Here is a 26,830-nt window from a genome sequence, read left to right as displayed (position 1 = left end):
TCTATAAATACATGATGTATTTTCTGATGAAGTTACCTATAGGTCTTCAAAAATTTGATTGGTTTAGAAAAATGACTCTGACATAGTCAAGTTTCTTAAAAAAAAAAAAAGACAAAACAGCAATAAACATTTTAGCTCTTTAATGAGCAAAGATCATGTCTCTTATCATTGGACTAATAGTCATTATCCAGATTATCTTTATTTCACGCAATGACCAGTCACATGGCCAAGATGTACAAAGTTGTTTCCATCAAGTAGTATACAATTTTTTTGTATAATAAGCTTTCATTCTTGAAAAAGATAACTGAAAAGAAAGGTTTCTGTTACTGCAGTTAGTTTGTCAGAGAAAGTTCTTTGCATTATCTTACAAACTATCAAAATTGCTAGTCATCTGAAAAAATGTAAAAAAAATCACATAACTTTAGTCTAATAGAAATATAGTACAGGTAAGAGAGAAAGTATTTATCAGGATGTGCTCTTTAAGTCCATCTCAATTTTTTAATATAAATTTACATCTGATTACATATACAAACATTTGGAAAGGTCTGTGATATACTGTTACTGGTAAACAACAGGGGATGAAGAGTTTCCTGTGGTCTGAGAACATTCATTTAAAATCACACATTTGTGTAAGACTAAAATCCTCCAGATGTTGACTTTCTTTATAGGTTCTGCATCTATGTTGTACTCTACTGAGATTGCATGAATAAATTCCAGTGAATGAACCTCAGTGAGAAAGATAAATGATGTGAAGAGGGACATAACTTTATATTGAATTATTATTAGTAAACATTTTGTCATGCAACATGAGTAAATCAATTAACTGATAACTGTAACCAGAGTGGTAATTTGGGGCATCCTCATATCATAAAGCACTGTTGCAAGTAACTCTTTGGACACACTTCATCTTACCAAAAGGAACAAAAGACAAGAGTAACAAAACCCCACAGCAAATTATAGATCCTGTAACACATGTCCAATTAGGGTTATATTTTTATAAATTATTTGGATGGCAATGAAAAGAACATTAAAAATACATGGAATTGTTTGTTCTGGGATTCATATCAGTGAGTATTCACCACTATACCTATAGTTTCTTCAAATACCTTTATAACTAATTCCTTCTATTATCAAAACTACTGTGAATTATTTAATTGTAATTACTTTTGCCCCTTATAATCTTCTTTAGGTTCTGCCAATTGATGGAGGAAACTTCTATTAAAAACTCCAATGGGATGAGAAGAATTTTAATTACGGCTTAATCAGCAGCACAGCCACCAAGCATATAAATTATCATGCACATCGTGCTAAAAATATCCAGTTTCCTTTATCCTCACAACTTTATACTGACAGCACTTATGTGATAATGTTGTACCTGCCAGTCTTTAAACTTCTTTGTTTTCCTGGCAAATTTCAGCATGAGCCTCCGCTAAGGACATTAACAGCATTGGTGCTTTGTGTACTTATCCAAATATGTAAGTATGGTCTACACACAATAAACTGCTCCAAATAAAAACTGGTGAAAATTATCTGACATTCCATTGGTGTGTCCCTTGTGCATATTCATGGTTAGTTTGTTTGTTTTTTTTTTAATTTTTTATATTTCAGACATAGTTCTTTCCTGTTTGGTGTTCCACATGCCTAATTCCATCATGTAACATAAATCTTCAAAAAATTAATTCTTGAATGTGAATGAAAAAGTATCATTCAGAACAATTGCTTCAAGCAATTGAAATTCATTTTTAAAGTTGATTTGTGTGTATATATATACAATTCATTTTTTCAAAACCCCCAAAGTTCTTGATATGTATATTCACATAATGTTCTTCCTCATTTAAATAGTAAGAGTCTTGTAGGTTGAAAGCCAAGGAATCTTCAGTACTCTTTTACTGCAATCCATCAAAAAAATAGAGTTTGTTTCTCTTATCTGGCTATACCCTGGTTGTTGAATGTGAATGGGGGTGGGGATGGGGATGGGGCAGCGTATTGTTCTGTCCTCCGGTAAATGTATTGAATGTGTGTAAGGGTTGAATCCCTGGTATAGTGTTGGGAATCATTGTAATGGTGTTGGGTGTCATTAAGGGAACATCATCTGGTGACCTCCTCATAGCTAGTGTGTAATCTGGGGGGCAGGCGGTCCGGAGAACCACCTCATGTGGATGGATGGACTCACATTCATGATCCAAATCAGTGTGCTTCATTTGGAGGGACATGATCTCCTCTTCTTGTGCATGGGTCAGATCGTTGGTAGTAGTACGCTGAGGGCTGCATCTCCTATGAACATCATGTCTCCTCTTATCCTTTTTGTAGTAAAGAGCTGCAAATGCCAAAATGTTCAGAAATAGCAGTGATGCACCAACTGCTATGGTGACACTCAGCTCTGTTGAATAGTCCCTTTGATCCACTGAAAATGGGCTTGGTTGTTGTTTGGGATCATCCTGTTTGGCAGTGGGAAAGGCTGATGTGACAGGTATAGAATTTTTTCTCGTAGGTCTGAAAGTGATGTCAGTCGATGGCACTTTAGTTGTTGTAGAGGTATACTGAGAGATGTCATTGAGATTATGTAGATGAGGTACCAGTTCCAACCAGAGGTTCACCTTATTGGCTCTATAATGTTCTTTAACTCTTGGTTTTAATCCAATATGGAGATAAAGTTGATCTTTCTGGGAATATCTGGTCCATGCTACTTCTTCAAAACGGTTGGGTTTGGTATGAATGAATTTTGTGTCTTGAGGGACTGGCTGATTTGGGTCACTAGGAAGAAAAAAGCAATTATGAGAACAAAATTACTTTATTCCTTTTCTTAATAGAAATAGTACTAGGTTAATGTATAAATGAAGAGGTAGTCCAGCAAGTCTGTAGATCGTATTTTAATAACAGCTAGTGTTACTTTAGAAATGAAATTCCCATTGCAGGCAGATTATTAAATGGATAATAATGTAAATGTGAGTAAGCCTCATATTCTATCCAAAGATTTAAAAATTTATATATCTACCCATTGTCTCTTAGGCAAACTATCAGAGAAAGCATGGGGTAGTCAAAAAGACAGGATTTGGAATTGGCAGGTGAGGATTTGAGTCCTAGTACTGCTACATACTAGACATATGAATATCTATATGAGACTCCGATAGCCTCATGTCTTTTCTCTGTAAAATGGGATTAACAGTATTTGACCTGTCTACAGTAACAAGTTAGTTGGGAGTATCAAAGGGCATATAGTACTGTAGATTAGAAAGCACTATAAAATAGTATTTGTCATTATTGAACAACAATAATAATGTATGCAATTAAAACACCAAAACCAATTTAATCATCAAGTAATGCAATAGAAGTGTAAGCCTTTTTAATAAACTAAAAAGTAAGAACCAATAAAGCAATACTTTTTGAAACATCCCAAATAGAATTTTGAATAAAATAATCTTAACATGTTGCTGGTATTAATCAATTAAATCATTTGGGCACAACATGTATATTATTTTAAATGCTTAAAGATATATTTTTATTGTTATAGAAAACTTCATTCCTTAAGTACATACCCAGTTTTAGCAAAGTTTGTCCAGTATGTCATTACAACTGCACTCAGCATCACATCATTTTTGGAGAAATTGCAAGGAAATAACTCTGTAGGTCCAATCATGGGGATTCCTAGCACATAAGGAACCTCATCTCCATGAGCTGCATCAGCCCAAGCTGGAACCTGATCTGTTTGGCAATGATGGTAAAAGGCATAGAAATATGTAGGTGAACCAAAGTTTGAGTGAAGATCTGCTGTTGCTACAGCTGGTGCTACCCACTGATGGTCCGTAAACAGGGCCAATAATGTCTTTCTTCTGGTTTCAGGGTTATGACGGTCAGCCCAGTCAGTATACATAAATTTAATGGTTTCTCTCAAAACATCTTTGCCTTCTGGATATCCATATAAATTATCAACGAAATTGGAAACAGCAAAGTCAAAATCACTAGCTGATATGCCATCATCACTATCTACTATATTTTCAACAAATTTTAATCCCTCTCCTTGGTTAACTCCTAGCATTATATCATAGTTGAGAAACTCTCCTTGCTCCATCAATATCTGAGGGTCATCTGGTATTACATCACCATCAATCACAGGTCCAAAGGCTATGTGGTATCGTGCTGGTTGAATATCTTGGTCAACAAGTTCTTTGTAAGGCTTCTTCTGTAGGCATTCCACTAACTCTACTGTATCTGAAACATTGCAACCAACTTTTGTGGCCAACATTCTAGCATATTTTGCAGGTTGGAAACTAACAGCCCAGCTGGAAAGGGCTGTTCCACTTTGAGCTATTGCTCGTTGAAAAAGTCCTGTGGGGAAAAACAATAGAGAGTTCAAATGACCTTTGAATAAGATTGTGGCAAAACAATAACATTAGATATTTTAGACATTTATATAAAAACCCAGATGCAACTCAACAGGAAGATTAAGACATTTTTTGCTTAAGAGAAAGTACATAAAGGCATCCCCAGGGTATAATGAATCAGAAAAGTGGACCGTCTTCTCTTTGAGTTACAACCACCTTAGGGATCAAGAGGTGTAAACTGTTCCTGTCTCAAAGAGGCAGTAAAGGAAAGGAAGAGAACATGTAAATACTAGTGGTTAAAAGTCCCAAATATGTCTGTGCTCAGCATGTAAAGACCTACGTTGTTATCAAAACCAACCAGATGGGGCCAACTTTCTCCTCTTTATCTCTTCATCAGACTCTATGTTGTCTTTTGAGAACATTTCCTCCAATTTGGCTGCATTTATCTTCCTTCAAAATGGCTCTGCATGTTTGTTTTAATCAGATTTTATTTGAAAAAGCATTGTTGAGAGCTCACAAGACTACTAAGCCTGAGGATTTGCTAATACCCTGGGGATGGCCTTGAGGCACACAAAACAGAGTATCACTTTAGACATATTTCTTCCAGCTCTTCATGTCAGACACAGTGTGCTGAATATTCAGCTTTCAGAATAAGATAGAACATTTGGAGTGCTTTCACTATGTTAAATAGAAAACCATCAGCAGAAGGATTTTGTGGGGTGTGATTTAATTTTTTTCAGTGTTGAATGGGCATGGCTACATTTTATCATAAAAGATAAAAAGTACATGGTCCACTGCTTTTTACTTAATTACATTTAAAAATTATAAAATGGTCCCATATGCAGTTTGACTGGAGCTGCATGCCATTCAAATTTATAAATGCACTTTATGTACTCATTAATGTATTTTCAAATAAAATCTTTGTGTTAACATAGAATTTATCTATTCTTTAAAAAAAATTATATTTGTCATAATTTTCCAAATGCAGTTTGGAGCTTGATTATTTAAACACATGCTCAATTATCCATATGTGTTAATGAGATAAAAACAGTTTTCACAGAGGTGCTAAAACAGTGCCTGGATTAGAAGAAAAGTTTTAGATTTTTCTCCAAACATATATGCAAGATGCAGTCTGTAGCATGTTCCTAGATAATTCTAAAAATATTCAAAAAGTCAAACAATACTTATTTAAATTTGTTTTGGTTTCTGACGTCTTTATGAACATATTTTTAGTTTGCTAGAGCCAAGTATGCTAGAGTAAATGATATAAATACAGATAACTCAAAATATTATGTAGGCTATGTGTTTCTCAACATTTCCTCAGAGCAATATTTTACTAATTGAAAACTTTACAACTAAAATAAACCTCATGATTTCTATAATATCCTTTCCCCTTTCAGGGGCTTAAAGATATTAACTATATACACAAAAACTGATTTTAGGGAAAATAAACATTATGAAATATAATCTGAAACATGCCATCTAGATGGTATTGAGAAAACCACATATTTTATCATTAATGACAGCACTTCTGTGTATGCAAGCTGTTGTTGATTCATGGTGGATACAGCCCTAAGCATTGCTGTTGCCCTGGGGGTTTTACAGGCTTTAAAGTCTAAGTCTACACTGGAGACAGAATTAGCCTGATGATTTCAACACATCTCCCAAGCATCTCCTAGTCAAATCAGGCAGCTTTGTGGAGACAGACTTAAAATAGACCAAACATAAGTCCATTTTTTGTGACCAGGCATGACCAAATTTCCTTGAAGAGGGTGATGGAATGCTATATTTTCAGTTGTTTACATAGCCATTTGCCATGCAAATAACAATGCTAGCCAATAAGCTAATTGATTCATCTCTTTATATTGAATGCTACTTTTATACTGAAGTGGAATTGGCTTTGGTGCCAGCTTTCTTTTTCTTTTTCTTTACATTTACAAAATGTGTTAGAAAACATAGAAGGAAATAACATTTGTAATAAAATGACCCTAAGAAGTCTGAACAGGTTGTCTAATGTTAACCTTGATGAGTATTGGCTTACTGTAGTTCTTAAGCTAGAACAGTATAATCTGTTCTATTTAAAAACAAAACAAAACTAAATTTGTTATTTCAAAATTATCTTTTCTTTACAGACCAGAATCTTTATACAATTGGAAATGTTTTCATGTGTTGCCATTTTTCTATCTCAAGTCAGAACTCTAATATATGTGAGATGTTACAGATATTCTGCCTATAAACTAGGTTATAATGATATATGATTTTCCAGGTGCATATCGTGGTTGATCTCTTGAAATTCCACGTTAATCTTGGATACCAAAAACAAATATTCTACATTTGGTACTTATAAAGCTCAGTCTTACAAATTAAGATGTTTCATGAACACTTGACAGTATATACTTTCTAAATATGTAAAAAATGACAAAAATATAAGATGGCCTATGTTGATATCCATTTTCTATTTTTCTATCTCTTATGTATGTATAATGGAGAGAAAATATTTGCTTTTTCAAACTTCTCCAATTATATCTTGTGGATATAAGTTAACAATGTAAGTTGAATGAAAGACTAAACTCATGGTAAACAGGAGTCAATAAAAAAGCAACATAGTGAGCTTTGGAAAAGCACTTAAAAGGGGTGCCAAGGTCAAAAGGTGTAGACGAGAAAAATGTTTCATGTGATTAAGCAGGATCAGTGCTCCATGCTGCTTTGCCAAACTTGGAGGGGGTGGGGAACCCTTTTGGAGTTGAAAAAGTACAAATTTGAACCTATTTTTTTTGTTTGTTTGTTTGTTTGTTTTAGTCAAAAGCTCTTCTAGTGACCTTGATGCTTTGACAATTTTGGATCATGCATGCAAAATAATCAAACATCCATTTTCTACTCAGACAACAAGTGAAAAATCTTATTTTTAGGCAAACTAGCGTATAACTGCTTCCTTCTTACTAGCAAAGGGTTTTAAATGTCTATTGTCTTGAAAGTATATTATACACAATCTTTAAATTAAAAAAAAAAACAAAAACCAAAACCCATGTCTTACATTTTGATTACTAAATACACAGGGATGACAGAACTGTGGACGTCTTTGATTTTCCCCAAAATCACCCTTTGGAGGGAAGAAAAGTAACTGTGATGCTAACTATTATGAAGTGTGCTTGAAAGGACATCCTTACCAAGCTCCACGGGAGACAAAGAGTTTGACAAAAATCTGAACATGCATATAAAAGCTGAGAAAACAAAATCTTAAACAGTTATTGCGTTCAACCTGACACTCAGTTTGAACAGAGAATATATACAGAGCATCACATACTACTGATGGTGGTGGCATGCAGACACCAAAATTGTCAAAATTTGCAACCTGCATAATACCTTTGGTTGAATTGCTCCAACGGTTACCTTCAGAATAATGGGATAAAGTCAGGAGATTGACACATGAACCCCCAGCGCCAGATCCAAAAACAGTGATTCTTAAGGGGTCACCACCAAAGAATCCAATGTTCTCACTAGTCCATCTTAAAGCCTGTATGAGATCAAGGAGTCCATAGTTTCCTTTTGCAGCCTGATCTCCTGTGCTTAAGAAACCTGAAAAATAGAAATAAAAAAACACCTTAAAACACTCTTCTGATTTGACATGAACCAAATAGCATTACATTTAAATACAGTTGAAACTTGTGTTCATCAAGGTGAGTACAAGTTCTTTAGTAAAAATTTATTTCCCACCAAAATCAAAGAATTTACTTTAGGAAAAATAGAAGAGACTAAAATCTGAAAAATGATGTTTATCTTTCCCAAGTTATCCAGGTAATAGGCAACAGGGGGCAGATTAAAGAAATGAAAACATTCTGAAAGACCTCAAGGGACACGTTCCAGAGGCCAAGTTATTTAGTGGGGATATTTTGGGATAGTATCACAGGGCATATGTAAATGTGTTTTTACATAAGACATGATGTCAGTCCTCAGTTTATTAATGATCTAATATGGTTGAAATTTAAAGTATATGTAGCTGAGTGGCAAGATGTGAAGGTGGAGGGCATGTGTATATTTCTAAAAATTATGCATAAAGTTATATGCAACTCTGCATTATATATATTTACTCACTTTTATCAATGATGGTCTATGATTAAGAAAGAATCACTGTGTTAGAGGTAATTTGGAACCATTTTTTTTTTTGAATACTTTAAATGCTAAACTGAGATTGGCTCAATTAGAAAACAATGTAGAATAATTGCAGATTTTTGAAAAGTTCTAATTCTTATTTCTACAATGTTTAAGTCTCTGCCTTATAGTGAATCTGATAATGAGGAGAAACATATGTTGCACAAAAGAAGGAAGAGAGTGGGGGCGACCTTATAGGGGTCTGAATCGACAGAGTGGTAAACACAATTGATAAAAAGGAGATAGAAAAAGTATTGTGGCTGTTAAAGGTGAATGACTTTGTAATGTAGTAGTTGATCCTCGAATAACATCATTTCGTGCAATGTCATTATAATACTGATATGCCTTGAGAACTTTTCTCTATATCAATTAGCCTATGGTAAAATTGTTATACATAATTTGGTTAAATTTGCAGAACCTATGGATGACATTAAGTGAGGATTTATCATATCATGGAAGTTATAGAGAGGAATGCAAGATATTAGTTTCATAATATTTTAAACATATTCATTCATTAGCTGACAATGGCTTTTATGCTGCTTGTTATAACTTGTAAAATAACCATCTTCTCTAATACATTTCTGCATTTGATATAAATTTGGTAAATGTAAAAATTACTTTTATAAAATATTGAATTTATAGACTATTTACATATTATGTAGAAAATAGATATATCATATATAAATTGATTAATTATATTCAGAGATACAATTTCCAAACTCGACAAGCTTATAAAACTAATTAAAAAAAAACAAATTTATTTTTTTATTGAAGACCCATAATAGAAACTCAAGACAATGGTTCAATTTTATAGTAAGAACTATTTTATTCAATTTGTATAAATGTAATTCGCAATTACATTTGTGAAAACCAAACTGTAGTAATATTACCTATTAATTGAGACTGATTTTACTGATTCAATAAAATCAGTCTACACCCAAATGAATATATGGACAAGAAATTATGTAGGATGATTATAGGAGCAATAAATTTTTCAAACTATGAAGAAATAGAGATGACTAGCCCTTTTCCTGTAAGAATAAAAATTATAAGAAAAAAATACAACCTCTACTCCAATGTGTCCATGTATATGTGAATGTGTGTATGTTTGTATTTGCATGTATAACCCTGAAAATAGTAAATCATCCTTGAGTTGGAGGCTGACTTTTAAAACATAGGTTCCAAATAAATATAGACTTTTGTTCATAGTCAATACCTTTTATTGAATCTACATAACAATTTAAGAACATTTTCATGAGTTCTTTTTACAAAGAAGCACTTTTAAGTACTCAATAGTCATATAAATAAGAGCATATTAAAATACAAAACAAAAACATGGTAAGAAACTTTTTCAACTTTATTTGCTGTTAGGTAAATTTTGGTGTAAATCCAACCATTAACTTAAGAGTCTAAAGGAAATAACAGCACGACCGATGGCATGGACCCTGAAAACAACATTACAGAAAGATTACTGTATATTAGATAGAAAGCCTCTCAAAGGATAAAGGAAGTATGTGTGACTGTGTGTGTTTGTGTGTGTTAGAGAAAAAGAGAGAATGAATCAAAGAATTAACATATACTCCAGGTAGTTTATTACTGTAGTTCTATGTCACAAATATATTCAGAGAGAAATTTGATTTTTGGATATAGCTTATGCCACCCATTGCAAAACCCGGGATTTGCACTTAATTCCTATTAAAATAATATTGAATAACTCTAGTTTCATTCAAGTAAATATTGACATTTATACAAAATTGACTTACTAATAAATTAATCATCATTCAATATGGAACATGTAGAGAATGATACTGATAAGATTATTTGTCTCTACATTAACTGAATAGTACCACCTTTATAATTCCAGTTTTAGTAGCATCATTTTAATTACTCTGGTATTGGTCAGGCAGTCTTGTACTTGTATAAAAATAACATGCCAATTCTATAAAGAGAAACTTCTCCTTTACACATATTTTAAAGAAATCTTGTAGTACGTTCAAGAAAAAAATTTTAAACAAAATTAACTGAATTTTAAAATTGCACTGTTAAGATATTGCATGGAAAACAAAATGAATCATCAGGTAAAAGCTGATATCCTAAGTTTGGATGTGCAAACTACACTGTCAGACTCTAATTTTACCCTTCACTTCTGAATTGAATTGCCCTCCTTGATTTCTGTATCACATGTATGCTATTTGTTATCTATCTATCTAGCTAGCTAGCTATCATCCATCTATCTATTATCTTTCCAGCTTAAATAGAGTGAATGCAGAGAGCCACCATAAATTTTATATTAGGAAAAAATAATAGATAGCTCTTGCTTATACTAATGCTAGCCAATCAATCAAATCATATTTCTTTAGACCTGATAAATTGACACTGCATGCTTGCATGAATTCTTTGATTTCTGATGCTATATTTAAACAAAACTGTGTAGCTCAGCTAAGAAAACAAAATGAGAAAAGTTAAATAAATCACTGCCCCAGGAGAGACACAGGTTACTAATTACCCAAGTGGTGTGCATTGGCATTATTCTTTATACCTTACCATCCATTGAAGTGCTTTATTTATTTGAAGTTGTTTTCAAATCTTTAGGTATGGTGTCCTTAACAGCAGAATAATTTCAGATCACTCTACTTGGAACTTTACATTGACCTGCTCAACTATAGTCCAGCCATGGCAACTTTGCAAAGATCTGCAAGTGTTGCATACCTTTATGGTTACTTTGGAAAAGGCTGATTCCTTAATGTCACTTAAGTTATTCTTAGCAGATTGTCATTTACTTTATCTGTTCTTTCCTGGCCTTCAGTTGTAAGCTCCTAGAATGTGTAACTAATTGATATCCTAACACAGTGCCACATTATTTTTGTAAAACAGGACAATAATGATTATAAAAAGAAGCAACAAGCTCCCCCTCCCACCCCCTTCTTCCTGGTGTGTGTGTGTGTGTGTGTGTGTGTGTGTGTGTGTGTGTAGGGAGAAGCAGTAGAAGTTTTTGGAAAAATATCAGCTATTTAATTTACTTGACTCAAATACAAAACCTTGGAAAAAAAGTATTACATTTGTACTTAAAAGAAACTTTTAAAATGTGTGATTACTATTATCCCCAAAATTATTTTACCAGCTCATGTATCTACTACAATTGTCATTCAACCACGTATTCAAACAGAATTTATTTAATACTATTCTTTTCACTTAAATATTTATTCTATTAAGAAATATCTTCAGTCATTGTTCTGCCTGGAACTACTAGTTCTACTGTTATGATTAAGTTCATTGAGCAGGTTTGGCCTCAATTTGATGTTTACTAGAACTAGCAGCTAGGATTATTTCCAGGTGTTAGAGAGAAACTTTAGAATGGAAAAATCAAATAAATTTGGGAAGGAAAAAATAAATAAAGACATATACATATTGTGACCAAAGTATTGGCTTGGGCTCCTGATATCAATTGAACTCCGCCAGCTCTCTGATAGGCAGACCTGGAGGAGTAGGGGAGCAATAAAGGTGTCTGACAGCAGCCCTGTAGCTTATTGGTTGACCCACTCTGTATTCAGTTCTCTCATACACAGACTTATGGGCAATGTCATTAGAATATAAAACACAAGGAAAGCAGGGTGCTTCTCAGTAGAACAAAATACCTAAACACATTCAAGGAGGAAACTGAAAGTAGGAAAAATACTGTTTACATTTGAGATGACATCTAGAATGTCAGAAATTTGAGATACCAGTGAGTCTATACTGTAGTTGTACACTCTTTCTGGGATGGGGGCAGATATAAAAAACTATGTTTATGATATTTAATTCTTGAAATGCTTAATATATATAACAGTATGTAGTTCTTGCTATGCAGAGAAGGACAAACATAGATTCACAATTATTTCTATATTCCTATGGAAATCATATAATAATTAATAAATAATAACACAAGAATAAACTCTGTGTTTTGCATACTCAAAACTGTAAACCTACTCTTGCCCCACTTTGTAAAGAAGTAGGAAAGAAATCTATGTTCATCAATGCCATTGCCTGAATACATATGATTGTAGTCAAGTTGATAAATAGCTCAAAATAGAGACTATATGCAGCATTAAAGAGCCAGCCTTGCAGATATGACACTTTAAATTATAGTGAGGCATCCTTCTGGGAACTAGGGAATATAGATCAGACAATAACTCATTAAGGTTTCTGCATCTTAAACATAAAATTTTAAAGCTGTGGAATTAATACCTCAAATACCCCCAAGTAAAAATGCAACTGGAAATTCCATGTGCTAATTTTCTCTATCTCCTTAGTTGCTTAGTACAATCTGTTCTTCCTTGCATTTTGTCTGTCTGCTGCTTTCCACTCTTGTCATTGACTTACTTTAGATCTTCCTCTTTTCCTTAAAGACTTTCGAAATCCTACTATTCAGTCAACCTCCAACCTTCCAGCAGACAGTTACTACCTTGTATTCTGTCATCTGACTTGATTTTGAAAACTATTCTTTTTTAATAGGAAGACATTGCTATATTAAAATAAAATTCTCATGTAAGACATAATTGGATAATTTTCCATTTTTTTTCTCTTTATGTCATGATTGTTTAAAATTTAATGCTTTAAAATTCTCCAACTTGAAAAATGTGGGGTGCACATAGGGAAAAAAACACACACAATACTGTTTAATTATGCATCACATATAGCTAGTTTCCTAACTGCTATGTTCTCTTGAGAGCCACTGTCAACATTCTTTGTAGGTATCCTCTGGCAAAAAAATTGCTCTGAAATGAGGCTGATATCTTAATACCATATAACTTGGTGGTACTTTCAAAATTTTATATTTTTGGTACAGTTATTTATTTATTCATTTATACTTTTTTTTTTAATGGCTTATTTTGAGGAAGACCAAACTGGGTTACCAGCCAAGGATTTGGTTCCTGACAGGGGGTCATGGAGGCCTACAATGGGAAATAAGGAGGTGACTGCCAACAGATACCTGACAAGAAAACACCTGGAGATGCTCCCTAATGCTTTGTTCCCATAATTCCAATATTTTCACCATCTCAGAGGTAAACAGCTGAGGTTGATCCTTCTATACTATATTTAGTTTTAACATTTGTGACACTTTCTTCTAAAGTGTATTAAAGAGTTTATTTTAACCTTTTTTTTAATTCTAGATAGTCATGGAGAGAAAATGGCTTCGATTCACTTAGCTCTGAATTATGTACACTATTCCCAATTCAAGAATGGTCCAAGACACTGGGAGAAAAGGAATTTTCAGACCCAGCTTTCACATCATCCCCTTTATTCTCTAGCCTAACCTAAGGCTGTTAATATTCACACTTCTTGGGTGGCATGTCAAGAAAGAAAGAAAGAAAGAAAGAAAGAAAGAAAGAAAGAAAGAAAGAAAGAAAGAAAGAAAGAAAGAAAGAAAGAAAGAAAGAAAGAAAGAAAGAAAGAAAGAAAGGAGGGAGGGAGGGAGGGAGGGAGGGAAGGAAGGAAGGAAGGAAGGAAGGAAGGAAGGAAGGAAGAAAGAAAGAAAGAAAGAAAGAAAGAAAGAAAGAAAGAAAGAAAGAAAGAAAGAAAGAAAGAAAGAAAGAAAGAAAGAAAGAAAAAGAAAGAAACTTATCCACCATTCCCTAAAGTAGATTATTGCTTACTTCTTTTCTATTTCTCAATCTAAGCAACAAAACTGATACCAAAACTGATGAAATTCCTGTGATTTCTAAATAACTGCTCTCACAAAGAAATGAAAAAGGAGAAAACTCCCTTTTAAAAAGGCTGTTTAGGGACTTCTGGACAAGATGGAGGTGTAGAGAGACACGATGCATCTCACTCCACAACTAAGGAGGAATACAACTACCTCAAAACTAGAGACAACCAGAAGTTCCGGAAAATCAAACTGCATGGAAGTACAACAAACAAAGATATAAAGAGGAAATAGTCATCCAGACAGGTAGGAGGAGCGGAGAGGATGCGGTGTGGTGATGGCAGCAGTGGTGGCAGTGGCAGGCTGTCAGAACGTGCAGTCACACATTTTAAAAAGTCAGGAGAAACTCCTGGGGAGTGTTCCTAGCTCCAGACCAGACCAGTCAGTTCATGATCCCAGTGCCAGGGAAAATCAAGCCTCATTGCGCTGACTGAGATAACCCCTGAGAGTTGGGGCAGAGGAAGAAACAGCCAGTCTCTCATCAGAGTCTGCTTTTTTAAAGGGCCCCCACAGTCCTAGAACGACTACAGACTCACCCACTCTGGGAATGACAGCCAGGGCAACAGCTAGAGGGACACCAGTCCCATACAAAGTGGGAGAACTGCCTGGAAAAGGGGCAAGTGCTCAGCAAGCAACATTGTTCCCTCTCAGATCCCTCCCCCACATATAGCACCACAACGTGGTGAAACAGGTTGCCCTGTACTGATGAGAAAATGTTAGGCTCCACCCCTTACAATGTAACAGAAGCGACAGCTCTACCTAAGGCACAGAGGTAAACAAACACAGGATCCTATCAAGATGAGGAGACAGAAAAGTATGGCCCAAAAGAGAGAAAGGATCAAGGTTCTAGTAGGAGAACTAAGTGACAAGGATATAGCCAACCTAACAGATGAGGAGATAGACAACTTAACAGACATAAAGTTCAAAACACTGGTGACAAAGATGCTCACAGGCTTGACAGATATGCTTAAGTATGGCAAACGCATAAAGGAAGAAGTGAAGGCTGTGCTAATTGAAATAAAGGAAAATCACACAAAACCAATGGTGAAGGGAAGGAAACCGGGGTTCAAATCAATGATTTGAAACATAAGGAGGAATACAACAGTCAATCAATACAGAATGAAAAAACAAGAATTGAAAAAAATGAGGAGAGGCTTAGGAACTTCTTGGACAACTTTAAACATGCCAACATTCAAACCATAGGGGTGCCAGAGGAGAAGAGGAAGAGCAAGTAATTGAAAACTTATGTGAGAAAATAATGAAGCAAAACTCCCATATTTGGTAAAGGAAATAAACATACAAGTCTAGGAAACAGAGTCCCAAAGAAGCTAGACCCAAAAAGGACCACCACACAGAATTAAAATGCCAAAGGTTAAAGATAAAGAGAGAATCTTAAAAGCAGCTAGAGAAAAGCAGAGTTACCTACAAAGGGGTGCCTATAAGATTATCAGCTGATTTCTCAAAAGAAAATTTACAGGCAAGAAGGGACTGGCAAGAAGTATTCAAGGTGATGAAAAACAAGGACTTACAATCAAGATTACTCTATTCAGCAGTTATCATTTGGAATGGAAGGGCAGATGAAGTGCTTCCAAGACAACGTAAAGCTAAAGGAGCTCATCATCACCAACCTATTATTATATGAAATGTCAAAGGGACTTACTTAAGAAAAAGAAGATCAAAATTATGAACATTAAAATGACAACAAACTCACAACTATCAGCAACTGAATTTTAAAAATAAGAAAAAAATCCAACTAAGCAAACCAGAATAGGAACAGAATCATAGGTATAAAGATCATTTGAAGGGTTATCAGCGGGATGGAAATGGGGAAATGGTGCAGGGATGAAGAAGCATAATTGGTAAATACAAACTAGATAGGAGGAAGTTAAGAATAATATAGGAAAGAGTGAAGCCAAAGAACCTATATGCATGACCCATGGACATGAACTAAGTGGGGTGGGATTACTGGAGGGAAGTGGGGTACTGGGCAGAGGGGAACAAAGGGAAAAAATTTAAACTTCTGTAACAACATAATCAATAAAATATACTTAAAAATAAAAATAAAAAGGCTATTTAAAAAATCATGTTCTTTTCTAATTGTTTTGGTTATGCAAGAGTGTGTCTGATGATTTAAATGCATAATTTATTTCAACACACGACATTGAGGGAACCGCAATGGCTACCATATAGAAAAAGCCTTCAGAGCTATACTATATAACTTCAGGAACAATAATAGCTATAAACATTATGGAAATTCTGTCTAATGCCTATTTTGGTCTCATGTGATCCCACTGTAATGTGAATGTCTGTGTGTACTTTGTAACTTATAAATTGTATTTATAACTTGTTCATATTCTTTATATTCTCTGGACTGTGTGCTTGCCCCACAGTGGCCATTCTGTACATGTTTGCTGAATGAAGGTAGGCATCAGTGACTTACAGTTCTGTTACTACATAGGGACCAACAATTAAATTTTTCAAGCAAAAGAGGTTTAGGTATAGTTTTTCTTTCTTGGCAGCCATGGAGTAGGAATTGAGAAGAGAACCTTGTCTGCAGCCAATGCATAGGGAATGCTCTTAGACTTAGAGAGTGTGGCAGTAGCTTTAAAGTGAGAAAAATAGGACAGTACTAGGCAGGTCCTCCATGATAGAAGAAGGACATATAGACCACTAGGCTAGCTCAGATTACTGGCCATAGAACTAAAATTTAAGAGGCATTTGAGATTTTCTCAATAGTATTGTGAAAAGAATACCAGACTTCATAGGAAAACTTGGGTGTACAAGCAAGTTACTGTGTAAACCAGTTAGATAACCCCTCTGAGTCTCAGATTCCTAATAGACAATATTAATAGTAGTACATACCCTACTAACCCTGGCTGGTTTGGCTCAGTGGATTGAGCGTCGGCCTGCGAGCTAAGTGTCGCTGGTTCGATCTTCCAGTCAGGGCACATCAGAGAAGGAAAACTCTGATTCCCAAAAACCTCCGCTGCCTTGCGGCATACCTCTTCAGGGGAAAGGCTAAGGGAGTAAACCCCGACAGAAAATCCGGAGCCGGAGTCCCTAAGGCTGTTTGACGTTGTAGTCAACACCGGCAACTCCTGCGGCGCACCTGAAGCCAAGCTGTATTGACTCCGTCTTTCCCTTGGATCCTTCAGCTGCGAAGAGAGGGGGGGGTCTGCTGCATGGGCAACAGCAGACCCTCCATATCACCCTGCCCAGGCTCTGTAGCTTCAGCTCCACTGGAGAGGACACTCCAGCGTCATCGCAAGATGTTGATTCAACATGGGAGGAGACAGATACCGTGTCACTCCCGAGTCGGACTGCACAACCATTCTCGGCGGTGCAGATAGACTCTTAAGAAGCTACACCATCGTCTCTCGAGACGGACGGCTGCCGACGACGACGACGACATACCCTACAGAATTATCATTATTAAAAGATAGTGTTTTGGCACATGGGAGTGTTTAATATATGTTGGGAATAAATGCTTTGGCTTTAATCAACTAAATTTGACACTTTTCTCATTATCATCTGCTTATTAAAAACAAACCATTCTATTTTTATTAAAAAGAAATCTAAATTTAAAAAAATTAAAAACATTTTTGAAAATCTACAAAAATTATTAAACATATGTATATAGACAACAAGATTAAATTCACAATAGAGGTTTTTAAATTGCTCTATAAACCATAGTTGGCAAGACAATTGAAAATACATATGTTGCCATCTAAGTTTTAATCAAGTATTAAGGGTATTTGTTATGACACTTAAGCAACCTTATTAAGGGTAAAGACCATGTTTGTATTTACTATAGGTAGTTCCTTAGAATTCATCTCAAATATTTAAATTGGTTATATTATAATGAGGATAATTTTGTGAGACAAAATTCTGTGATGATGATAAATTAAAAGACATTGTTTGCTAATCATTCTAAGAATACTTAGAAAAATTGCTAAAACATATTAGTAGTACAGATTTTTAGACTGTTGGAGAAAACAGCAGGAGAAAGAAAAGACAAGTGATGTATGGGTAATTTTTACCAGTATATAATAGTCAGCAATAGTCGATTGCATATAGCTGGGACCTGAGTGAAAGGAGACATACTGTGTGCTTCCATCCTATACTAGCTAACCCTTGAGAAAGACATAATAAAACAGAAAGAATAGGAGATATGGTCTGGGTAATGAATAAAGCTGACAAGACAACTTCACACATTGCATATAAATATTGATCAAATTCCAGATTATTTTACTTATTTATTTCTATAGTATAGGGTTTTTTTGAAGATAAATGTCACTCTAAGATATGACTAGTAAAAGATGGTATTTATTAGATGCAGCTTTTAATATTTTTCTATATTAAAAACTAATCTGACTGATTTAGAGATTTTAAATATTTTATTTTTTACAATTTTTATTTAATGATTTTCAATTACAGTTTACATTTAATATTATTTTGTATTAGATTCAGGTATACAGTATACTGGTTAAACAACCATATACTTTACAAAATGTTCTCCTTGATATATCCAGTACCCAACTGGCACCGTACATAGTTATTACAATATTAGTCACTATATTTTCTGTACATCCCCATAACTAGTTTGCAACTACCAATCTATACTTCTTAATATCTTCATGTTTTTCACACTGTCCCCCAATGCCCTTCCTCTCTGGCAACTGTCAATCTGTTCTCTGTATCTATGACTCTGTTTCTGTTTTCTTTGCTCATTTGTATTGTTCTTTATGTCCCACATACAAGTGAAATCATACAGTATTTGTCTTTCTCTGACTTATTTCAGTTAGCATAATATCCTCCAGGTCCATCCACAGTGTTGTTAATGGTGACATTTTGATCTTTTTTGGCTGAGTAATATTCCATTGCATATTTACCACCACTTTTTTATCCATTCATCTATTGATGAGCACTTGGGTTTCTTCATAGCTTGACTATTGTAAATGATACTGCAATTAATATAGGGGTGCATATATTGTTTTGAATGTGTGTTTTGGGTTCTTACAAATATATACCCAGAAGTAGAATTCCTGGGTCATAAGGCAGTTTCATTTTTAACTTTTTTAGCAACCTCCATACTGTTTTCCATAGTGGCTGCACCAATCTGCATACCCACCAACATTGCATGAAGGTTCCCTTGTCTTTACATCCTTACCAACATTTATTTTTTTTATTCATTTATTGATGGTAGTCATTCTGACATTTGTGAGGTAATATCTCATTGTGGCTTTAATTTGCACTTCTCTCATGATTAGTGGCATTGATAATCTTGTCTACTGGCCATTTGTATGTTCTCTTTGGAGAAATATCTATTCAGGTCCTTTGCCCATTTTTAATTTGATTGCTTGTTTGTTTTGGTGTTGAGTTTTGTAAGTTTTTAAACAAATTTTGGATATTAACCCATAATCAGATGAATTGGTGAATATGTTCTCCCACTCTGTGGGTTGTCGTTTCATTTTGTTGATGATTTCCTTCACTGTCCAAAAGCTTTTTATTTTGATATATAGTAATATTTGTTTATTTTTTCTTTTATTTCCCTTGGTCAAGGAGGTATAGCAGAAAAAATAATGTTATGAGAACTCTCCAAGATTTTATTGCCTATGTTTTCTCCTAGGAGCATTATAGTTTCGAGTCTTACATTTAAGTCTTTCATCTATTTTGACTTTATTTATATATACGGTGAAAGTAGGTGGTCTAGTTTAATTATTATGCACATGTCTGTTCAATTTTCTTAACACCATTTTTGAATAGACTGTCTTTACCCCATTGCATGTTCATGCTTCCTTTGTCAAATATTAATTGAAAGGGAAACTAAGAAAACAAACTCATTTATAATAGCATCAAAAATGCCTAGGAATAAGTTTAACCAAGGAAGTAAAAGTCCTGTACTCAGAAAATTATAGGACACTAAAGGAAGGAATTGAAGAAGATATAAATAAAAGGAAGCAGATAACATGCTCATGGATAGGAAGAATAAACATTGTTAAAATGTCCGCACTACCCAAAGCGATCTATAGATTCAACACAATTCCTAGTGAAATACCAAAAACATATTTTACAAAACTGGGGCAAATAATTCAAAAATTTATATGGAATCACAAAACACCCCCAATAACCACAGCACTCTTGAGAAAGGAGGACAAAGTTGGGGTAATCATGCTACCTGATATCAGGCTATCCTACAAGGCCATGTAATCAAAGCAGCATGGTACTGACATAAAAACAGATATATAGATCTTTGGAACAAACTATAAAACCCAGAAATAAAATGTGATTTTTTAAAATACTTTCAGCATTACACAAATGTTCCAAGAATACTACAAAAATTACTATATACCCTTAACCCATATTTCTTACATATTGCATCTTACCTTCTTTCCTCTCTTCCTTTCTCTCTCCCTCTTTCTTCTTCTCCTTTTCCTCTCTCTCTCTCTCTCTCTCTCTCTCTCTCTCTCTCTCTCTCTCTCTCTCTCTTATCTTTCTCTCTCTCTCTTCCCTATCAATTCTGGAATCATATGTTGAGTTTAGTTTTCTATTTAATCTCCTTATTTTTGAAGAGCTGTTGATCATTCTTTGTTTGTCTAGACCTTGACAATCTTTGAAGGATACAGATCAGTTATTGTACAAAATGTCCCTCAATTAGTATTTGTTTAATATTTTCATGATTATAAGAGATGCAACACAAGAAACAAGAATTTATCTATTAAAAAATGTGTGTTTATTCTTACATGTTTAAACTTCAGTCACCTTCAAAATACTTTCCATATGATGCTAAATACCTATCGAGATGTTTTTTCCACTGCTGAAAACACTTTTTGAACTTCTCGATTTTGATGCCTTTTAGTGCTTCTGCCATTTGTTGTTGTTGTTGTTGTTTCATCTCCTCCACATCAGCAAAATGTTTCCCTTTGAGAATTTTATTCATCCAAGGAAACAAGTCACTTGGATTGAGAATGAATCAATAGGGAAGGCAGGGAATGAGGGTTATGCCATTTTGGGTCAAAAACTGCTGAACACTCAGTGTGGTGTGGACAGGTGTGCTTGTAAATCACCTCTCATGAAATGAGTAGACAAGTTGAAAGGGTCTTAAAGAAATTCACTGAAGCCAAACACAGCCTCTCACAACAATGCCAACTGGTAGACTGATATAGATTGGTTCTTAGAGCACTAGCCCGAGGGGGCAGGAGAAGCCTGTATTAAAAGGGGCCCACCCTCCAGAAAATAATTTTACTTGGGGGGGTTCCCCCTCATATTTCCTCAGATTATGAATTTTCAGCAGAAAAGTAATAGAAATAATATGTTTATCTCAATGCATCATAACAGGAGGCAACCAATGTTGCGTTGTTCCACTTAGTTATGGTGGTAATTTTTCAGGTTTCCCTGCTATTGTTACTATTTTATCTTTGTGTTAATAAACACAAAGTAGACAGATTGTGCTGAGACTATGTAAATGTCCTATTTCTCATCATGTGTTCTTCCATGAATTTTAGCACCTGTTCGTGATTCTTATGTGAAGCAAATATTAATTTCATCATTTATTTTACTATTAGTTGAAATTGGCAGTAAGAGAAAAATTTCTCTTCTTCCCAGTTTGCATTAATTACTCATTCATTTATTCATTCACTCATTCACATTGTTGTGAACTCATGGGTTCTTGTTTATTCTACGGGTTATACTCTTTTACCACTCTTTAATCTATGTTCAAATAGTCCCATATTTGGCTAGTAAGAGTCTCACAAAGCCGCTTCCTATGTCATTTTGATATATCATATTCAGCACATCGTTATTTCCCTTTTATACAATAAAAAACAGTATTTTTGCAAGAAACTTATAATGAGTGGTGGGATCTTGGTCTTCACTCTGGTTAAAAATTTTAAATAGTCTTTTCATGTGCAAAGCAATTTAAAAATCTTGAGTAATTATAAAACTTAATTACATCAAAATAATTTAATAAAAGTAAATTAAGATTAAAATAATTACAAAAATATAATAATTACTAAAAGCAGAAATGAAGTTTATTTCTGAATTTTGGAGTATAATAATATCTTATTTGTGAAAAAGTGACATACAATGTGGTAAAAACACTAATCTGGAACAATATTAAATAATCTCATAAACACCACATATACAAGTACCAACACCACTATACACACACAAATGCACATGCCCCCACCAAACAAACACAGACAGTTAATTAAAAAACTATAACTCAACCTAGTTAAAAATATTTTTGACAAAATTTTTGAAAAATGGAAAAAGCATGGCAATATGAGTAACCTTGATGATGCCACTAGAATAAAATAAAGTCACTGAGGAGAGGAGAAGAACAAATGATTCCTTGACCATTTCAGACGCACTCTGGAAATTGTGAAAGACAGGAAAGATGTACACAAAGCGATTTAGTGCCCAATCCTTTGGTTACCTTCATCTGAACTCTTGTTACATTGCATTGTTACTTCGGTATTGGTCTATCTTCCTAAATAAACAGAGAATATCTTTGTGTTTCTCACACTTAGTTACCATTGAATAATATTCCATATAATATTTAATAAATAAATAACAAAAAATGAACTTTCTCGTAGGGCTTTTACTGGTCACCTCCTTCTTAGTGTCCAAGGCGTAGTTCAAATGTTGTTGTTGGGAAAACCTCAAAAATATTTAGTCCGCCTTCCTCTAAAGGCTCAGTTTACTCTGGACATTCTTTTGGAAGTATGTTCCAGCACTGAACTGGAATTATTTATTTGACCCTACTCCCAGATAGAACATAGTGCCACACAAATAGCAGTTGTAAAACAAATGTTTATGGAGTTAACAATGTCTACTTCTAAGTATCTTTGATTCTAGAAAAAGTGATTAAATGTGTATGTGTGTATATATATCAAGAGAAAATTAGTTGATGGTTCCTTCATATGCACAGCCTAATACAGATATAGTTGGACTATTATGTGTTTACAAATACCAGAAAAATCCAGCACCGTTCATGACATTATATAGACATAATTACTAAGGAGACACTAAACACCCATAAGATGGACCTAGTAAAGGCACTATGTTTATTTTTACCTAATATAATTTTCCATGATTATGGGCACAGTAGTTAGATGCAAAGGTGAAAATAAATGTTGTGTAAGTATACTACAGCAAAAGGTCTAGAAACATGTAACTTGAGAAGAGTCTGAGGTTAGAATTAGTGAGAGCTACAATATAAAGAAAATTACACTAAGCTACATTCTAATAATCATATCTCAAATAAAGCTGGAATGAAAATCCAAATTTCTCACTCCCTCAAAATTTAAATTAGAAAGATAGTTTTAAGAAGTGCAATTTTTCCTGGGAAGGTTCAATTAGTGGTTCTTAAAAGAAAAGCTTGTGAGCACTAGATTAGGGCCATATGGTACACATTATGGAGCAGCTGCTGGTGTGCAGAAAGGCATTGGAACAGGGAGCTGGAATATCCCAAGGCAAAGCACTAATTCCAGCTACCAATGTAGCAGCACCAGCAGTTAGCCTCAGGTCTTCTTAGTTACTAATGGAAAAGGAATATATGCTGGGTCTTAATTAGATGTGAACAATAAATCCACCTAATAATGAATATTGGAATTTATTTGTTTATTTATTTTTACTTTTGGGTTTTACTTAAACCCAATCATGGCATGATTGGGCCCCTACAATCCACAGGAAGTATTGCCCAAAGCCCCAGATCGGTGTTAACCAGTGAAGGCTCACCAAGGAGGAAATTATTCATGTAACTTGGACTTCAGTTAGAGGAATTGTTCAAAAGTTTTCTTAGCCCAGCAATTCCTGCAGTAGCTAATCTGGATCTTCAGCTCAGAGGGTCATGGAATGCTGTTCAATGGTGAAGAAAATACTGAAATAGGTATAAGGTCAATGAAGACAAAGCTGTGATCTGCATCACCCCCTGCATGGTGCCCCTACATTAAACTGGGAATTGTAATTGAAAATAAATCTTTCATGTCTGGGCGAAAAGTCTGATGTCCTGTCCTGGGTGCACTTTTCAGTAAGCATTATACTTTCCAGCTTGAAGTCACCATCCTTTTCAGATGATTTGACCTGCAATGCCACAGCAGGATGTTGGCTGCCAAGTGATTAATTATTCAAGAAAAAAGGGAAATGAGTCTCTGTATTAATATATATGAAGTGAAATGAGAAATAATTGGAGACTTGAGTGCACAGAGACTGATGTTACAAGCTGTGCAGCAGGGCATACTCCCCAAGATCCGATAGCAGAATCATACCCTAGAGAAGAAGGGTGACATTTGGCAGAGGTGGTGGCTGCCATGGGTTGAAATGACAGTTTGATTTTCTAGTGCTTAATGTAAAGAGTTAATCCTTTTTCAGAATAAAAAGAGCATTCTGTTATTATGTCATGGAGGAAATGACACACAAGTGCAGAATTCAATTTTTTTTTTTTTTTTTTTTTTTTTTTTTTACATTGAGGATTGGAGGGGAGCTATATTGAAGAGAAGGCATAATTTTTACATTTTAATCTGCTAGCTTATATAATACTTTACATCAATTTGTAGCTACTGGGAAACCTGTAGATAACCTATCTCTCCTCTTTCAGAAATATCCCTTTCTTCTCTTAGATAATCAGATAGTACAAACATATTAACAAATCTTTAAGTGAAAATAGTTCATTAACTCAACATTTGTTGGGAACCTACTCTTTGCCTGGAATTCCACAAGTTACTCAATATACAAAGTTTAATAAGGCATGTCCCCTGTTCTTCAGAAAGTTAGTTTTCACTCAAATGTTTCTTGAACGTTTCTCAGCCTTCCTGTAATCTCACCATGAAGAAAGTATGTGAAAAGGGATTTTGGACTCTACCTGCTGAATCATAATGTGCGGGGGAGGGGCCTCGCATCTCTGGGGTGTGGAATCTGCACTTCTGCAAGTTTCCAGGTGACTTTGAGATATACTAAAATTTGAGAACTCTGATGTCTTAAAGATAAAGAATGTAAGAAATTTTTATTAAAAAATTAGGGCTGGAAAGATTTTTAGTAGCCAGTGCATTCACATAATTTTACAGGTGAGAAAATTGAGGATCAGAGAGTGTATAAAGACTGCCTGATATCACACAGTTGGTCAGGACGTGTGTTCCTGTCTTCTAAGCCCAGTGCTTCTAAAGCAGTGGTTCTCAACCTTCCTAATGCTGCGACCTTTTAATACAGTTCCTTATGTTGTAGTGACCCCCAACCATAAAATTATTTTTGTTGCTACTTCATAACTGTAATTTTGCTACTGTTATGAATCGTAATGTAAGTATCTGATATGCAGGATGTATTTTCATTGTTACAAATTGAACATAATTAAAGCGTAGTCATTAATCACAAAAACAATATGTAATGATATATGTGTTTTCCGATGGTCTTAGGCAACCCCTGTGAAAGGGTCATTAGACCTCCAAAGGGATCATGACCCACCCACAGGTTGAGAATTGGTATTCTAAAGGGAGAGAAAGAGGTTTTGGGTTTCTTTACTCAAATAATTCACTACACGGTGTCCATCCCCTCATTTGTGTTTGCTTGCTTATTTTGTTTTTGCATTACTAATCAATTGTTTCTATCTAATAATGTTTTGTGTTATAGGAAGAAAATGGCAAAATTTTTGGAGTATGAAAATACTCTGTTGACCTTTCCCCCAACTTTAATTATTTTAGAGAAGCAGGGGCATTTTCCCATGAAAAAAAATAGCTCTCCCACAAGAACAACAACAAATGAGTGTGTGAGGACAATGGAGTCCAGTCAGGGTCCCTCACCCCAAATGCCCAGGTGTGGGGTGCTAGAGATAACATTAGATTTGCATGAGCTTCGCACTCGCAGTTATATAAGCATTGATGTCATATTTTGGTTAGTAGTTGACTTTCTCTATGCATAATATAAAAATGGGGCAGGAACCCCCAGGGGAGGGGTTCAGGCGCAGCAAGAAGCAAGTTGTGGGTGCAGTGAGCAGGGATGCCCAGCATGGGAGTGCAGCCAGTGGCCGGCTGATGGTCCAGTGCAAGCCCAAGGGCAGAGGGCAAGTGTGAGTGCTGTAATGTTTGCAATAAAGGAACTGTCAGAGATTCCGACCTTGCCTCATTTATCCTCCCAACTGCCAGACACAAGGAATCTGCATTCCTTGGCACAACAGAGGCCTACTCTATATACTATAATTTTTCTTACCATTAAAAATGCAAATTTTTGGACTCCCAGCCAAGATGGAGGTATAGACAGATGCGCTGCATCTCCCTTCACAAATAAGAAGGAATACAACTACCTCAAACTAGAGACAACCAGAAGTTCCAGAAAATCAAACTGCATAGAAGTCCAGCAAACAAAGATATAAAGAAATACTCATACAGACAGGTAGGAGGGGCGGAGCCGGGGCAGAGAGGATGCCGTGTGGTGGCGGCAGCAGCAGGAGGATGGTGGAAAGCACAGTCACATGTTTTAAAAAGTCAGGAGGGACACCTGGGGTGTGCTCCCAGCTCCTTACCAGATTGTGCAGCTCACAGTCCCAGTACCGGGGAAAATCAAGCCTTATTGCTTCTGACTATGCAGACCAGTGGGGGTTGGGGTGGAGGGAGAAACTGCTGGTCTCAGCAGAGTCTGCTTGTTTAAAGGGCCTCCATGGTCCTAGAATGTCCACAGATCCACC

At 35.1% G+C, this 26,830-nt stretch overlaps 1 protein-coding gene across 2 annotated transcripts in view; it reads right to left on the bottom strand.

The window, feature by feature from the left end:
* Positions 1-1,626: 1,626 nt before the first annotated feature.
* NLGN1 (neuroligin 1) overlaps positions 1,627-26,830 on the bottom strand; it is a 675,039-nt gene continuing 649,835 nt past the window's right edge. For both annotated transcript variants that reach the window (XM_090274022.1, XM_090274032.1), the window contains 3 exons: positions 7,686-7,898; positions 3,537-4,326; positions 1,627-2,754 (listed from right to left, as the gene is read on the bottom strand). In XM_090274022.1, the coding sequence (XP_090130148.1) occupies positions 1,932-2,754; positions 3,537-4,326; positions 7,686-7,898 (1,826 nt within the window). In that variant the 3' untranslated portion in view covers positions 1,627-1,931. The remainder of the gene's footprint in view (positions 2,755-3,536; positions 4,327-7,685; positions 7,899-26,830) is intronic.

This window comes from Furipterus horrens, unplaced genomic scaffold (genome assembly GCF_987537825.1).
Source record: "Furipterus horrens unplaced genomic scaffold, mFurHor1.1.pri manual_scaffold_1, whole genome shotgun sequence".
Taxonomy (NCBI): domain Eukaryota; kingdom Metazoa; phylum Chordata; class Mammalia; order Chiroptera; family Furipteridae; genus Furipterus; species Furipterus horrens.
The sequence above is the reverse complement of the archived record's forward strand: the minus strand, read 5'-3'. Positions and strand labels throughout refer to the sequence as shown.